Raw genomic sequence first — 17,531 nt, 5'->3', positions numbered from 1 at the left:
AAGTTTGGCAGCAGTTGACCTTATTTCCTTGCTCTAGTACTATCCCTTCCAGGGTGCGGTTTTAACACTTCTTTTTATCAATCTGTCAACATTTTTTTTATCAGGTGCCGATAATGTACTGACCTGTTCCTATAGATGGCAGCACAGTTTTAAAGCAAGTAAGTACACCTCTAAGTGTTTACATGAGCAAATATTACACCTGTTCCTATAGATGGCAACTCTGTTTTGAGTCAAGTGCGTACACCTTTTCTATGAGAAAATATTACCTGCCCCCCCTCCCCCCCCCCCCCCCTATAGATGACACCCTTCCCATGTATGAGCAAATACCACAGGGACATGACCGCGAGACAACATGCAACATTTTCTGATAGCAATATGCAAAATTTTCTGCCCAACATTTTCTGACAACAGTTCTCTCACATGCCGCTATGGAAGTAAGAGGCTTTTTTTGTTTCTTTGGCCCTCACTTCTACATTGATAGTCCTCTTTAGGCTTAGTGCATCTGTACTGCAGCCTCGCTCGGATGACCTCAAAGTTGAAGGAAATGTCGACCTCGTAGCATTACAGAACGGGTTTTACACACTTATGACCATACTAGCTCGAAACATCGCACCTACGCATTACACCAGAGTGACTTTCGTCACCAGTCCCCAGGCGGCGCAGTTACATCGGATGCTTGTTTGTTTTATACATAAGCTGTATTTATTGAAACTTCGAAGTGGGCGGTTTGGTTACTTAGTATCATAAAGAAACCCTCAATGTTTCAACACTCAAGGGAAGCAAGGGAATATATTGATTAAAATGAATTATCATTGGAAATCCATGACGGAGTTCGTAACCGATAGTCTCAATAAAGGAGTTTAAAAATACTTTGTTAACACGTATTTGGATTAATTTTGCTGCCGTTTATTAGTTTCGTTATCTTGATATTAAGAAATTTGGAGGAGTATATGCTCTGTTTACTCTCAGTAATTGCGTTTCGCTTTTAGTGTTTATACATCAAATCATCCTGGGGAATTGCCTACTAGCATATTCGAATCTTTAATGCGAATTCGTGGGAATACCCTACTAGCATCTTTAAACCCTAAATACGAATACATGGGATTGCCCTATTAGCATCTGTGGATACAAATTCATAGAACGAGCGCGTTTCATGACACATTTCTCAAGAAAATAAAAAAAAGCGATACTCCCATTTCATTTTTGAGTCCAAGTGTTTGTCTTGTTTGCCTTCCCTCATACATAACACTTGGTTTATGGACATGGCACAAGTAGTATTATTATTATTAGTCCCCATGTTGTACTCTCATTTATCATAATCACAGGTAACAAAGCGACCCAATAATCAAAGCGATATTTTCAATCACGCTTTCCTTGGGAGTGATGAAAAATATTTGTCTTTCAATACGTGTTAACACAAAACTGTCTAGAATTATTTCTTACGAAAAGGCAGGTGCGTTCTGTAAACGATTTGATAAAGTAAGTCATTACAATGTAAGACGAATGCTCGTTGTTTGTCGGTATTGTCGTATAGCACACTGGGGTGTGAATATCTCCCAGAGGATTCTATTCTAATAGAAGCAGGTTTACATGAACACTTGTGATGTCACACTGTACCGGTTTAAGATAAGCGCCTTTACCGAGAGCGCCCGTAAAATAACCCAGACACTGGAATGCGTTTTGCGCGCTGTCACGCTCGGTGTTCTTATCAGCTGCGCTTGAAAATCACCCCTTCATAACAACGAGCTAACTGTGGATAGATATGTGTGAACAAATCGTTTCTCGGCACCGTACTCAAGTCATATACACTTCTCTCCAGCGATGTGTCAGCGTGGATTGCGCTCCAAGCTCCCGAGTCTGCTAATGAGCGCGATTCCATATGCATCTAGCACAATTTGCGGTGCGCTAGAACCGTATTTTTACGTGTTTCAGGGAGGCGCTAAGGATCTTGTGAACTCATGGTATGTGACATAGGAAAAGGTGGACTACAAGTCTTGCTACAATTAGGTAAGAGTCCGATATCGCAATTTAATCCCTGCACATTGTTAGCTCTTCACATATTGTACTATGAATTGAGAGCTGAATATTTGCCTCTTACAGTACTTAGCGCTATTCGGGAATTTTGTCTAATTTTCGTCCCCGCGATTAACTAACCCTAAGCATCTGTTTTCAAAAGTTCCTACTTGTGTTTACGACAAAACTCCTCTCGTTAGCATGCTTGCAAGTTATTGTAACCGTTTTCAGGAAATAATTTTTGTATTTAAGAATAAACTCTCTCGGTTTACGGAAAAAGAGTTTTGCGTATTTAATGAGGCCTGGTGTAGAATGTCGTGTCTAATTAACGATCTTCGGTATCAAATTTCAACGTCAAGCAACTTAGTTTCTTATTTCGAGTTTTCTAAAACGTTCCTTTTTACGAGACCAGCTTGGCTTCTCTGAATAACCTCAATTTAAAAGTGTTGAATTACACTCAGACAAAATGTTACGATGAGAGTTTGCAGTTGCAAAAAGGTGAAGGTCGAGCCGGCTTAGTGGTGTGATACGTAACTAAAAAACGTCCGCAAATTTCACCGACGAACCGCCTCGACGTTTAAAGGAGGGTCTCTTGATTGTGACTCACCCTTTTTGTCGAGCGCGAAATAACGAAAAGCTTTCGCTCTATTCTCCGCCACAGGGGCAGCCATTTTGAATTAATTATGAATTTCTTTAATTTTACCCCATGGATAATATCTTGCGCGTGGCGCAGAAGGGTTTACTTATCAGTATCTACAAACAAAGCTATTTATTTTGAACAAAATTAGACTCGGCTGTTAGAACTTTAAGAATTTGTATACAATACGAAACTTTGTCTGACTGGGGTAGTTATCTATTGCTGCAGTCATCGCAAAAAGAAGGCCGTATTTTAGAACCATTATTAAACCCATTAAGCTATATTTCTTACTCAAGTTTACTTACTATATGCCCTCAACCCTTATGAAATATTAACGGCATAAAAGGTCGCAAAGGATTTTTCCGAGATGATGAAGGCCTGTTATGAATAGCAGGGATTGTGAAAAAAATATATTCCATTGTCTATCTCTTAAAAGTATCAATTTATATTACAGGATAGCTATTATACTTTGTCGAAAAGCCTGTCGCTTTTTGGCAATCTAGCCTCGCTATCAATGCGATCCCCATGTGATCAAAAAACCACAGAGAGATTTTATTTCTTGTAATAATTCGACGCCTTATATGCCATTCGACCTGTTTCCGGGTAATAGCTAAGCAAGACAAACCACATTTTTGTTTTCTTTTTCATTTTTTTTTTATTTGAGGTTTTGGTTGAATCTCGTCTTCGACCTTAGCCCTACATCATCGTCTAGCTAAAATTTACGCGACAATATTGTCTGTTTTAATTGTCTATTCGATCACCCCGACAAGACTAGTGTTTGCGAATCACGCACCAAAAAAAACAACTACATTATACGTTTAAGGTTAAAAGTAACAAAAACAAGAACAACAATAGAATTCCACCATTACTTCTAGAAATTATGTTGCAAATTTATCGTATACCAAAAAAATACATATTTCATATAATTATTGAACCTGATCTCTGATGTTTTTTTTAACGATAATTACATATAACGTCCTGGTATTTTGAATTCAATAAGTTATTCATCCATATTGCTTTGAATTCGAAACTTACTGGACCCCTATAACACGATGACAGTAAGGTACACTAGCGAGAAAAACACCCAATAAGGCCACTTACTGGACCCCTACTGCTATTAACACGATGACAGTAAGGTACACTAGCGAGAAAAACACCCAATAAGGCCACTTGTTTTCTTAATACATCGGTGATTTTATCTATGCTTTTTTACGAAAACAGCTTTTTAGATAGTCTCTATTTATTTGTATACTTATAACGTTTTAATAACATAAACAGACGATTATTTTAGGGAATTTTAGAGAATTTAGGAAAACTCCATTTGAAAGCCACACAAAACTGTTTTTCTGTTTCTTGCGGTTGGAACCCTTAGTGTTGTTTTTAAAAAAATGCCAAAAAGAACTTGTTGAATTAATTATGAATGTTATTGGTGTTTCAGAGAATCGAAAAAAATCCTCTTCGACTTTGAACCTACAATATACTCGACCCTCGCGCGACCCAAACATTCCATTAGCTTGTAATTTATCTATCTGAAAACCGTAACGTAGCAGGACTCTGGCTGTGCTAATCGGTTTTTCTAAAGGGTTTTGCAGCGGGTGGGCTTATGTGAATCGACTTTCTCTTTTCTACTGTTTGCTCTAGGTATGGTGCTGCATTATGTTTGTACTGCTGTACACTATTGTACTGTGCTAAATTCTGCTGCTCTTACTGGCGTTTAGTGGCTTCAGTCCCGGTCACCTTTAAAATCCAAGCTTAATATAATTGGATCAACTTCGAAGCTCAAATTAGAATCATCATTGAAACGATTTAGTCCTTTCTTACGCGGCTATGTAGTGCTAGCGAGTGTTATTTTCACATTCAAGAACATATAAGTATAATAATTGACAACTCTTTAGAATATTGATACCAACCTCATTTATGTCTCATCGTCATTGAAACTTGATTTAGCAGGATCCTGCCCGCAAATTCGAATGTTTGTCGCCTTAATTAATCGTCTGTGGATCTGATTTCCGCGCTCCACGTTTTTTTGTTTCCTTTTTTGAATTCTGTTTTTTTAAACATAGTTTTCTAAATATATGTAATATGTGTTTTATGCTATAGTTGTAGAATGCGGCCATTTTATTATTGGATGGATTGAATTTCACAGTGATTCGATTGAATCCAGTGTGAATGTATCTTACTTGCATTGATTTTTTTCTGCAGTAAATGATTCCTCACACTTTTTAAAGAAAGAGGATTTACTAGGAATAAATCCAGTGTGAATGTATCTTACTTGCATTGATTTTTTTTCTGCAGTAAATGATTCCTCACACTTTTTAAAGAAAGAGGATTTACTAGGAATAAATCCAGTGTGAATGTATCTTACTTGCATTGATTTTTTCTGCAGTAAATGATTCCTCACACTCTTTAAAGAAATAGGATTTACTAGGAATAACTTAACTTAAATTTGCCTATGTACTACTATTTTTATGTTCGCGGCTGATTATATTTGACAGTCATGCTAGTTCTAAATAGCTGACAATAAAAGAACGGTTTTCATAATGCGAGCTTTAAATACCTCGTTCAGATCTTAATTTGTCCCTCGAGCCATGTGATGATGACGTCATGCGCTACTAATGACGATAAAACCTGATAGATTATTGATGTTCCGGATTTAAATGGCGCTGGCTATACGAATATAAAATGCAAGCATCCCCATCAGATATTAAATGGTTGATTGAAAAAAAAAACGAATAGAAAAATTTACTTTATCAAAACATACAACGACCAACTTTCTAAAAACATGTAGAAAAAAGGTTTCGATTGAGATATCTCTTGTTAACGATAAAAGGGTTTTTCTGTCGTTTGCTACAAAATTGACAGCACCTGACAGGCGAAACATCTCGAAGGCACACGCTCTTAATGGCCTGACCTCTACAAATGACAGCGACTAAACGGTTTGGTCTACCGTTGAAGGCGAATGTTCGCCCATACCGTACATCTTTAGAGCATTAGTTTTGGTTTGTGCTTATCTATGTACCCCCACATGGCCGATACCGCAGTTCGAATGACACTACTGGAATCGGACAACATTTTATTTACTCGGAAAAGCACTAAGGAAATCAATCCTCGACTAATAACCTTAGGGAATGCACTGCCTGGGGGCATGATGGGTAATTGCTCTATAATGTTTCGTTATTCAGAATTCAGGATTTATCTTGGCTTAGCTGTTGTGTATGAATGTGACAATTAGGCATGACCTTCAGAAGCGCATCCTTTTCCCTGCGTTTATTATTAACAGTGATACGAGACAGCGCGGTTTCCTCGCATAGGAAAGCTATCGGTCTATGAGTTACATAGAACAAATATTATCAATTGCAAGTTTCTACTAGAAATTAGATTCTTTGATAAGTATCGTTTAATTTATTTTGTTTATATTCATACATATTTACCGCACATGTTTTTTTTACGAGAAACCGTGTTTTGTGACTTAGAGAGATCTCTTGTCACTTTTACGGAGATGGAAAGGCGAGAGTTTCACTTTCATGCTGGTATAATGTGATAACTGGATAATAAGAGTACAATGCTTATATGACCACTGAAAATATTAAAGTATCTTATGGTCACCATAAAAGTATTATTGTAGAGCGACTTCTGACATGCATTATGTATTTTTCGAGATTGAACAAAACGACAAACTCTTTCCTCAACACAAAATGGTAGGAAATTAATTAAAAAAATACTCGATTTGCTTTTGATAATTTCCCGTACGTGTGTGTTTCTTGAGATAAGTATCTGGAAACACTTAGGCTGTTTTATCCCAAAATTGCCGCGCTTATCAGCTGACCTCCAGGTCCCTGAAGAGACACACCTAAACTCTTTGCACACTCGAAACGAGGATATGTGTACGTGATATTACAAAAATAGACACTAGTTTAATGTCTTTCACGTTCAAGTCTTATGAAGGGCTGTCTTATTTTAGGAAGGGTATCGCTACCGCGTATATGGTGCTTTATGAATCGCATCTTTTTATTTTTAGCCTCATTTTCGGAAAAAAAAATATGATAGAAATCAAAAGGTAAAAGACATTATCAGTAGCTTAAATACTTTGAGTAAAACGCAAAAATACAAATACAAAACGTGGCGCTACAAACTACAGTGTGCCTTTATTGAACTTCCTCCTTCGAGAGCATGACGAACTGAGCAAAAACTGCTGAATAATAGATGTTGGCCGCATAATATATGTTGGTAGCTTAATGGAGGCTCACAAGAAACGTTAAGAAATTGAAAATAGTGTAAGTTTTGCAACAAGAGCCGCCAGATAATATCTAAGTTACTTTATTGACTCTGATGCGTGCTTCGTGACAAATTGAATGAAAACTTTTTTATGTATCAACCATTGCGTTGTAATAATATTCTATTCATTTCCAAAATTTTGGCCACCTTTACTGGTAAAAATTACAGCAAAAAAAGCAAATATGACCTTAAAATCTGACCACAATCCTTAGCATTTCGAGCTTTTTTTTGGCAAAGTGCCTGATCGATATTTCTTTAACATATGTTTTGCGCGCGTGTCTGTAGTGGCGTCATAGTTAAAAGATAAATGAGAACGGTTAAGTAGTAGGTTGTTAATGAGTCAATTTAGTACAATGCTTAAAATAGTGCGATATGTCCCTAGACAATTTTACTCTGCTTCTCACGCATGTGCCGTTCAATTTCTTTTCCCAGTACTTCTTTTGAGATCAAGTCGTGGAGAAACATTCATCTTCTTTTCCAATGCCTCAAACATCAATAAACTCGAGCCGAACTCAACAACGATTACCCCTGTCATCTTTAACCTTGACAGCGCCGTGGCACTTGACGTGGATGTCCGAGATCGCCGTATTTATTGGTCGGACACCCGGACAAAGGCCATCAAACGAGCCCAAATCGACGGGACATTTATTGAGGACATTATAACCACGAACATAGGCGTATGCGATGGGTTGGCTATTGAATGGCGCACAAGACGCATCTACTGGACCGATAGAACGTATAGATTTATTCAGGTTGCGACACTGGATGGGTCTAGAAGGCACGTGCTGATCTCAAGTGGACTCGACAAGCCACGTGGTATTGCTGTACACCCTCAGGCTGGGTGAGTACAAGAGCCTGTCGTTGTGTTTCTTTGCTCCGACGTATTCATTTATTTTCCTGATTTCACCACGCCTAGTTATTCTAAACTGCGGCTTTTCTGTAGTTTTTTTTACCAAGCCTAGTTATTATATAGCTTGTCTTTAGTTTTTCACAAAGCCTAGTTATTCTAAACTGCGGCTTGTTTGTAGTTTTGACCCAGGCCTAGTTATTCTTTAGCTTGCCTGTAGTTTTTTAAGACATACCATTTGGGTAAAAGCAAGAAAAGCTTCCACGAAGCGTATAAAGGGTGGAGGAGCTAGCCTGGGGAAATACAGGAGAGATGTATGGGAGGTGACTCATACATGTGACTGTATTGTGGACATAGGGGGAGAGTACTCCGAAGGGAGGAGGCAGGATAAAGAGTCTTTATTATATGATATGTCAAGGGTATCCGTTAGTAAAACCACTTCATGGATATTTATTCATCGTTATTGCACTTTTTCGTAAGGTTGATGTTTTGGACGGATTGGGGTGAAAATCCGAAAATCGAGCGCGCACGGCTGGACGGCCAAAAACGCCAAGAAATAGTCACCTCGAATATCGGTTGGCCTAACAGTATTGCAGTCGACTATGCCGCGAACAGACTCTTCTGGGTCGACGCCATAAGAGATTCGTTAGAATCTTCCGATTTAGACGGGAGAGCGAGACGGACGTTATTCCGCCAACCTGGACTGCAGCCCTTCGGGGTATCGATTCTCGGCAAGCACGTGTACTGGAGTGACTGGGCCTCAGAAGGTATTCACATGAACCGGATGGGGACGGGGAAGCTGGAGAAGAGCGTATACAATGTGGGCAACATGCCGATGGGCGTGGCCGTATTTGATAAGTCCAGGCAACCTCCAGGTACGCATGTCTTTAATGCGCAGGTCCGTGGCTGCAACCAATCAACCGCTTTGAGAAAGTTTAAAGTTATTATTTTAGACGGACAATAGATATTAGGGTTGGGCTCTATTGCCGGCTTGCCTCGCATATATTTTTTATTGATTCGTATAACACTGTATAGTGTTTTTTTCTAACATCCAACCAGGTCCCCCCCTGACCTCCAGCCACTCCCCTTGACCACAATAGGGACTTTATGTTTGTGTACTAGCCACCGTCCTTTCAACTCTATCTGTATCTACCTGCCATAGAAGGGCAAAGGTGTTTTCCTGTATGCTCCTCTCGTCTTTATGTTTAATATCGTTTGTCCCTCTTGTAGCTGTAGTCGACAAAACAGAGCACGGACTTGCGCACCATTTAGCCTCAGATATACCGTGATACTAACTAGTATCTTCCTGTTAAAATCCTTACGTTTGCTTGTTGCTATATTAACTGTTAAAATGCTACTACCTCAGTCTTGGTGTTCCTTTCTCTCTATACCTTTTAAGCAATAATCTAACTTCACTCATACTGTAAAAGCACTAAGATGTCGTGATATCCACTTGTGTGCAATCGGTGGTTCATTCTTTCCTTTCATTTCCTACTCCACTAAGTAAACATTGTTTAAGAATTTCATTTCCATGTTGTAATCATGCACTTCTGTAAAACAATCGTAACATTACTTAAAAATAAATGAGCTGAACTTTCTACCTTGGCAGAAGATTAAAATACATACGTATTATGACCAAATATTATTAAGCCCCGCCTTTAACCCTTTTGTGTGAGACTACCTTGATTGTTCATCGACTTCTAATTTGTTCTGTTTTTCATACACAGTGCACTAACTTACTAACTCCCATTGGCCTAACCATGCTGATTTATTTGAGATCAAATCCTAACCCTATTCTAATGGCAGCTTAGTCGTAAAGAATTCTTGCAAAAATAAAAATAAAAGTTTTTAAAATGGTTGATAAACAAAAAGTATAATATTAAAATGTTGTATGGCCCATCCCTGTGCATTTTTATTCAGTTTCTTTTCCGGCACCCAAATAGAAGTGTTTCGGGGTGTTTATGTCGTCCTATCATTTGACAAGTTTTTCTTCCCATCTTTTTTCGTTGGTGTTAGTTTTAGCACTTTTTTAGCACGTGAGTTTTTTAATTGATACTTGATTTTCGCAAGGTCTATGTTAGACGCCATACTTTTCATGCGCTGGTCAAACAACCAAACTACTTCTAATAACTGCGATCTTTGCAGTTTCTATTCTTTAAAAATATATGAAAAAATAAATAAATATATAAATACAAAATTTCTAAGAATAAAAAAATATCTACAAACAAGGCCACATGTTGACAATGCCGTCTTTGTTATTGGCCAGCCTTCCGATCAGGCAATTTTCCTCAAATCAAGGTGATCTTGTTCAGAATTACAGATAAAATAAAATAAAATTGACAGTGGAACGGCACAGGAAACGTAAGGCGTCTATACAGGGCCTTATTGTCCAAGAACCCAACTAGGAAGACACCGCACGAAACTAAACAAAACTCAAAGAAAATCTACACTCGGCTAAAGTACAAAGCCTGTATCGACGGCTTTTTCTCCTCTTTGAGAACAGTTAACCATTACAACGCAGGAAACAACACTTGCTCAAAACAAAATGGCGGTTGTAGCTACTTGTGTCTGCCAAGCGCGACAGGAACTCAATGCGCATGCCCCTGGGAGAGTCTGCTGTCCAGTGATAACAAGTCGTGTGCTAAAGGTCGGGTAAAACGTTAAAGCATGTACTTTTATGCTAAACATGTTTTGTTATGCATGCACGCATGGATCATTCCACTACTTTTGTCACTGCACGTTCTTCTACACATGCATGTTTTGATTTCGGGAAGAACAGGAAGTATTAGGTAAGAAACAAACATATAGAGGTGGTGAGCCACTAACAGAAAAAAAGCCACTGAACACCATATTTGGTCGTAAGACGCGCTAACGATCATCCGGGTTTTTTATCCACAGTTTTTAGGCGGGAAAAACTTTTAGTTTCGACTTTTTTTTATTAAAATATTCTAAATTCGTTTTTAGTATTTGCGAGTTCTTCGAAGGCTGTTGCATTAGATTTGTATGTTTCGCGTTTCTAATCTCTTTTATGTTTTGGCAAGGCTCGATTCATTCGTCGCGCTTTCATCGTGCAGAACTAGTTATTTGATTACGTCGCCTGAAACAATTAAGATCGTCACAAATAGACATATTTTGGCATGCCGAAAGGAAAGACGTATAAATTGGGCTTAGGCAGTTGTCGAATAGACAATAAATAATAATAATAAAAAATCATTATTAGGGGAGTTTTACAGGTGCGCGGAAAAGGGAGCTTACGTTATCGGTGGTGGGGACTCATGGCACCGAAGATTCTCCAGAGACCATAGCGTAATAAAACAGGGGATTAGGTCAGGTCAGAGTTTGCTAACGTCAACGATAAATTTGTTAAACATTTTGTGTTCCTTTTACAGTAAAGCGTGACGATGAATACCGGCTAGGAGGGCTTAAAATGCGGAAGTTTGAAAAAGAAGTCTGTTTACAAACTCCGACCTATAAAAGCCTCGCTTTCGCGCTCAAATTCAATCATCTGAAAACCTTTTTAGCGGCATTTTGACTTTGCATTGGCTGTTCTTCCCGAAAAGATGAGATATCAACCTAAAATTACATGATGCATGAACCCTCACTATGAAGTTGCACGTTGCGAGTCAAAAATTTCACGGAAAAGTCATTGCATGAGATAGCTTTAGATATTTCTAATGCACTGTATAAATCCCTCACATTGAGACATTTTCATTTAAAAGTATACTATTCTTGGAGCAGTATTTTTTAATCCCTAACATGATTATTTAACCAGGAATAAAAAATATAACCTATAAATTAAGTTGATTAACATAGTCTGCTTCTTAATTGCTATATTCCTCACGCACATTGTGTTTTTAAACGTGTCCCCTTTTATTGTTGGTCTGGGGTGTGGTGGGTAAGGGTAAGGGGTAAGGTGCTGCGATCTACACTTTACATGTAACAAAACTCACCTCTTCATTCCTTCTTGGTGTAGTTATGTTGCACGTGTTGGACAGTCGGTTGTCGTCAACTGGTTTCGTGACATGCCAGCATGTAAGCATGGGTAAAAAAAACACTGAAGCGCTTAGCCATTGCATAACTAGCCTATGCATAATTTCATACTCAGACGCGCTAGCGGTGGCTTATATACGCAGCTAGGCGCTTCAGTGGTTTTTACCCATGCTTACATGCGGGCTTGTCGCGAAGCCGGTCGACGACAACCTTTTGTCAATCGACTGTATATTAAAATTATTGCAACCGTCCTATTCCTTGCTTCGAAATTGTGATACGTTTACATTGTTTCTGTTTGCTGAAGTTGACTAGATAACTAAGTGACTTTGCGTACTATTTCATTTTGTGACGCTTGCTAACCGTGGCCACTGAGATAACCTTTTTAGAATGTTAGTCAATAAGGATTGAGAGAATCCCATTTTTATTAACATACACCTTTTGCAATAATGGTTGTCAGTGCAAATGGCAAATGGCGATTGGCAAATGGCAGTTCTACGACCGAAAGAAACCATGCGTCTCGAAGAATATGGTTAAATTAAAACAATTATCCATTAAAGGTTACCAATGCTTGACTCTGACATTGCTGGACTTTATTTAACACCTTTAATTTTACGAATAATTAGTACCCATAAGCCATTTACCATTTGCCATTCGCCATTTGCACCGACAACCTTTTGTGAAATAGGTGTATACTTCAAAGTAGAATTCTGTCAACCAGAAGTTATGTTTTCGCATCCTTATTTGCTATCTTTATCAAGCTGTTAAGGTGGCGAGCGGCGCAGGGTGTGATAAGCTTATCAGTAAATTAGTTAAATCCGTTGCATGAGCATCATGAAATCATTCATCAGCATGTGCTTGTACCATTCGTTTTTTTTTATGCCGTTACTCTCAAGTGAGAGCTTAAAGACCCTTGAAAACATCGCCTCCATTGCTGACTCAGCGATGTTTAGACGGGACTTAACTCAGTAGCTATTGACTTAAGTTATGAAGTGTACTTATGAGAAGGACAGTTTATTAATTTTACTTAGCATTTCATGTCGCATAATTATTCTTGCAACGCTATCTTCAAAGCCGTTTGACCGAAAGTTTTAAAGTATGTACCACCCAAATATCCAGTTGCTTATGATAGGCTACCACTAAAATTCAAAAATCTATTTCACAACACCCAAGTCTTATTAATGGTCAAAACCTATATACGTGAAGAGCATCAAAAGCATTTCACTCACAGGTCTACATCTGTGGTTTCTTTTTCACATGTGACCACTACATAAATCAACCCCGCACTTAACCTCCATCATCAACTCTTATTAATGGTCAAAACCCATATACTTGAAGAGCATCAAAAGCATTTCACTCACAGGTCTACATCTGTGTTTTCTTTTTCACATGTGACCACTACATAAATCAACCCCATCCTTTTTACCTTTGTAATGGACAAAATAATCTTTGCCAGATGTACAAATTATTCACACGTTTGTTACTGTAATTATTTGGTCTTTTAACTATATTCTTCATGGTCTTGTTACTAAACATTTGGCATTCTTACCTTCACTTGATTGTAGAGAACTCATGTTCAGAATTCAGGCCTTTATAAACGTCACTGTTTGTCACGGTAACCCTTCGTAGAACAACGTATGCCCATTCATCTTCCTGGAAATAGCTAATTTGTTTGCACGGTTTTCCTGGTAACCTGGATCCACTACCATCTGGACGCATGCAGATCTTCACTCATCAACCATTGATCTTTCTCTGAAAATTGGTGATTCATTTCCACGGTATTCCAGCTCACACGAAACCTCTATCAACTTGCATGCTCATCTTCAATCATCAGCCATCCATCGCCTTGAAAATTCTGTTTTTCTTCACCCGTTCTTGAAAGTCTTAGCGGCAAATATCCACATTTATCTGGTATGGCGGTCTTTATTCACTTGAAAACTCTATTTGTGCAGTTTTCTTCTTCCCGGAGAATCTTCTCATTCTCACATAAGACAATTCTTGGTCTTCCAAACCACATTCTTGCTTGACTTCATCTATTTTACAACTCTTTTCATAAAATATCGATCTCCCTGGAAACCCCTGATCAATTCCACATTCCACTTCTGGCACCAACATTATCTGGCATGCTACCTGAGAGGTCACTCAATTCAAGACGCATGACTCTTGGGAAGGCTTGAGTTATTTGCGCAGTCACCCCGCACTTAACCTCCATCATCAACTCTTATTAATGGTCAAAACCTATATACGTGAAGAGCATCAAAAGCATTTCACTCACAGGTCTACATCTGTGGTTTCTTTTTCACATGTGACCACTACATAAATCAACCCCATCCTTTTTATCTTTGTAATGGAGAAAATAATCTTTGCCAGATGTACAAATTATTCACACGTTTGTTACTGTAATTATTTGGTCTTTTAACTATATTCTTCATGGTCTTGTTACTAAACATCTAGCATTCTTACCTTCACTTGATTGTAGAGAACTCATGTTCAGAATTCAGGCCTTTATAAACATCACTGTTTGTCACGGTAACCCTTCGTAGAACAACGTATGCCCCTTCATCTTCCTGGAAATAGCTAATTTGTTTGCACGCTTTTCCTGGTAACCTGGATCCACTACCATCTGGACGCATGCACATCTTCACTCGTCAACCATTGATCTTTCTCTGAAAATTGGTGATTCATTTCCACGGTATTCCAGCTCACACGAAACCTCTATCATCTTGCATGCTCATCTTCAATCATCAGCCATCCATCGCCTTGAAAATTCTGTTTTTCTTCACTCGTTCTTGAAAGTCTTAGCGGCAAATATCCACATTTATCTGGTATGGCGGTCTTCATTCACTTGAAAACTCTATTTGTGCAGTTTTCTTCTTCCCGGAGAATCTTCTCATTCTCACATAAGACAATTCTTGGTCTTCCAAACCACATTCTTGCTTGACTTCATCTGTTTTACAACTCTTTTCATAAAATATCGATCTTCCTGGAAATCCCTGATCAATTCCACATTCCCCTTATGGCACCAACATCATCTGGCACCAACATCATCTGGCATGCTACCTGAGAGGTCACTCAATTCAAGACGCATGACTCTTGGGAAGGCTTGAGCTATTTGCACAGCCACCTCGCACATAACCTCCATCATCGAACATATCCAACGCCACCTCAACAAGCTATAAATGATGGGTATTAATTATTAATCGTTGTTCTTCCTGGGATAGCTTCAGAGATCTTCATGCTCGTGTCCGACCCTGAGATTCCCGCCATCTACAAGATCTACCTCGACGTACCTAACCACAACCGCGGTGTACTGTCCGTCAACGAGACCACGGACATTACGTATGACCGTTTCGAAGATCGAATATACTGGATAGACGGAGCCCAGAGAAATATCCATCGGGCTTATATGAACATGACTGAGCATGAACAGTTTGGGATGTATACTGTTCGCCCTGAAAGTCTTGCGCTCGACTGGCTAGGACGGCACTTGTACTGGACGGATGCGGGTACTAAGAGAATCGAGGCTGCACAGCTTGACACTGGCATTCAAGCACCGGTTATTATGGCAGGTCTGGACAAGCCTCGAGGTCTGGTACTGGACCCGCCTAATGGGTAAGTGAAGCAGTAGTCATTGCTTGACCAGTAGATAGCTAACAGTAAGCCGGTAAGAAAACCAGTTCATAACGTCCCAAAATTATTTGAGCCACCCAAATCCAGAAGGAATCCCTTGAATGGCGCGGTGTCTTGTATCAATTCATCAGCCTCTGATTGTTTTATGCCTGAATTATCTAAATATTGTATTTAGATAATACAGGCAATATTTATACTAATTCACTAGTTTTCAACAAGGCTCGTGGTTATCTCAATATTTTATTCCTTTGCAGTCATATGTTTTGGACTGACTGGGGCTCCAAACCGAAAATCGAGAAATCCAACATGGATGGGACCAGCAGATGGACCTTACTGGACAAAGACCTTATTTGGCCGAACGCTCTCACTATTGACTACCAAAGCAAACGACTCTTCTGGGCTGATGCCAAGTTGAACCGCATCGAGGTTTGCGACTGGTACGGTGAAAACCGGAAACCTGTATTCGAAAAAAGAGGAATGCACCCCTTCGGAATGGCCTTCTTCGGGGATAAGTTGTATTGGACTGACTATAAGACCAAGAGCGTGCAGGAGCTTTCTCTTTCCAGCGGCGTCTCAAAGCCGTTTGTTCGCCGATTGTCCTTTCCTAGAGGTCTTTACGTATATGATCCTAGTACCTATAAGACAGGTAATGATGTAGTCCTTGGGCTTTTGTGGCGTTTTTGTTTTTGTTATGCCTTTGGTCTTATGTGGCTGTCACGTGGGGTGCATGCATTTGCCGTGCGCATGCCGGGGCAGACTAGTTACATGTGTCGCTGTGCAGGCCGGGGTTTATTTACAGTCAGACTCTTGACAACGGCCCTTAATGCAGACAAGGGCAACTTACAAGGCTTCAATGCTCTTTTTATAACACTGTTTTTAAAGTACTGATTATTTTCCAAACTAGGTTGAACCATAACAATTTTAGCCGGCGTAGCTAGCGGGTTTCAGTGTCTTTTTTAATCGTGCGACACCTGTAAGATCTCTGGGAAAAGAAAGTAATAGTATAACTTTCATTCGAAAGAGGGGATAACTCTGTACCAATTTACTACTCCTCCATGCTTAGGTTTGTATGGAAGCCTAAAATTACTCGGGCTGTATAGGTTTTGATAACCTGCCTTACTAATAGAATGGAAAAGAGTATCTAATGAAGAGTAATTTTAGTTCAAACATCTTTGTCTGCAAGACTAATCAAATGAAGAAGAGTAACTTAATTTGCTAATCGAATGGGAGGCGTAACGTAGTTCACAAATCAAATAAACGTAATTAATAGTGAAAGTATGGTATATGAAATATCTGCCGAACTAATTATTTCGTAACTAAACTCGAACATCTCTTGTCTACCGGAATAATCGGATCGTAGATATTAAATTAAATGTCTAACATGCCTTCACTTTCTATCGACTCATTTATATGGAGCTTGTGTAACCGAAATTATATTCCTGTTTGCTGCAGTCCCATAAAACATACACATTAGTTTGGGGTACATGATGGCTTCTAATGTGACTTACTTCCACAGGTCATAGACAATCCATGATACCCTCTGTGCAGCTGTATTCTAAGAATTCCATTTTATAAATCTGTAGCACTGGCATCTTCTAACATTGTCTGTCGCTTATTCCCAAAGCTGTCTCCTCGCTTTGTCAGTATGCTGGCTGTAGTCACTTGTGCTTCATACGTCATGGCGGGTACACCTGCACTTGTCCATCAGGGTACCGACTGGGAAGGAATAGAAAGACGTGCATCAGAGGTAAAATCGTTTAACTTCAGCACGAGCTTTCGTGCCGGCTGCAGAAAAACAAATTATGCCTTGAGCTACTGTAAATGTACGGAAACTTTGGTAAAATTGAAAAATATTTGCCTTTTAAATATTTTACCGTGTAAACATTTTCTTATACATCCTTCTTCCTCCAAATACAATTCACTGCCGGCGCCACAAAGCTTTTTTTAATTGAATGAATAAGAAGCTGAACAAATTGTATTTTATTGGTGTTTGTTTGGAGTAGACAATGTGATAGTCAATACTTGACGAACCTCAAGAATATGTGCAATTAAAAGGAAAAAAGATGATGTACTACAATGATATCGCAAATTATCGCATTCCAGTATAATTGCGCCAAATCCACATTCTTCGTGAATAAATTC

General features: G+C 39.0%; 1 protein-coding gene across 6 annotated transcripts in view; it reads left to right on the top strand.

The window, feature by feature from the left end:
- LOC5520488 (low-density lipoprotein receptor-related protein 6) overlaps nucleotides 1-17,531 on the top strand; it is a 35,809-nt gene that overhangs the window by 4,720 nt on the left and 13,558 nt on the right. For 3 of the 6 annotated variants that reach the window (XM_032365556.2, XM_032365558.2, XM_032365557.2), the window contains exons 2-9: nucleotides 105-158; nucleotides 1,933-2,007; nucleotides 7,358-7,766; nucleotides 8,253-8,647; nucleotides 10,294-10,419; nucleotides 14,981-15,371; nucleotides 15,644-16,035; nucleotides 17,014-17,136. In XM_032365556.2, the coding sequence (XP_032221447.2) occupies nucleotides 1,959-2,007; nucleotides 7,358-7,766; nucleotides 8,253-8,647; nucleotides 10,294-10,419; nucleotides 14,981-15,371; nucleotides 15,644-16,035; nucleotides 17,014-17,136 (1,885 nt within the window). In that variant the 5' untranslated portion in view covers nucleotides 105-158; nucleotides 1,933-1,958. Of the gene's footprint in view, nucleotides 1-104; nucleotides 159-1,528; nucleotides 2,008-7,357; nucleotides 7,767-8,252; nucleotides 8,648-10,293; nucleotides 10,420-14,980; nucleotides 15,372-15,643; nucleotides 16,036-17,013; nucleotides 17,137-17,531 lie in introns of those variants that run through there. The other 3 variants (XM_032365559.2, XM_048731904.1, XM_032365560.2) reach the window with 3 other exon arrangements.

Source organism: Nematostella vectensis, chromosome 1 (genome assembly GCF_932526225.1).
Source record: "Nematostella vectensis chromosome 1, jaNemVect1.1, whole genome shotgun sequence".
Lineage (NCBI taxonomy): Eukaryota > Metazoa > Cnidaria > Anthozoa > Actiniaria > Edwardsiidae > Nematostella > Nematostella vectensis.
Note: the sequence above shows the minus strand (reverse complement) of the source record. Positions and strands in the feature narration are given on the sequence as shown.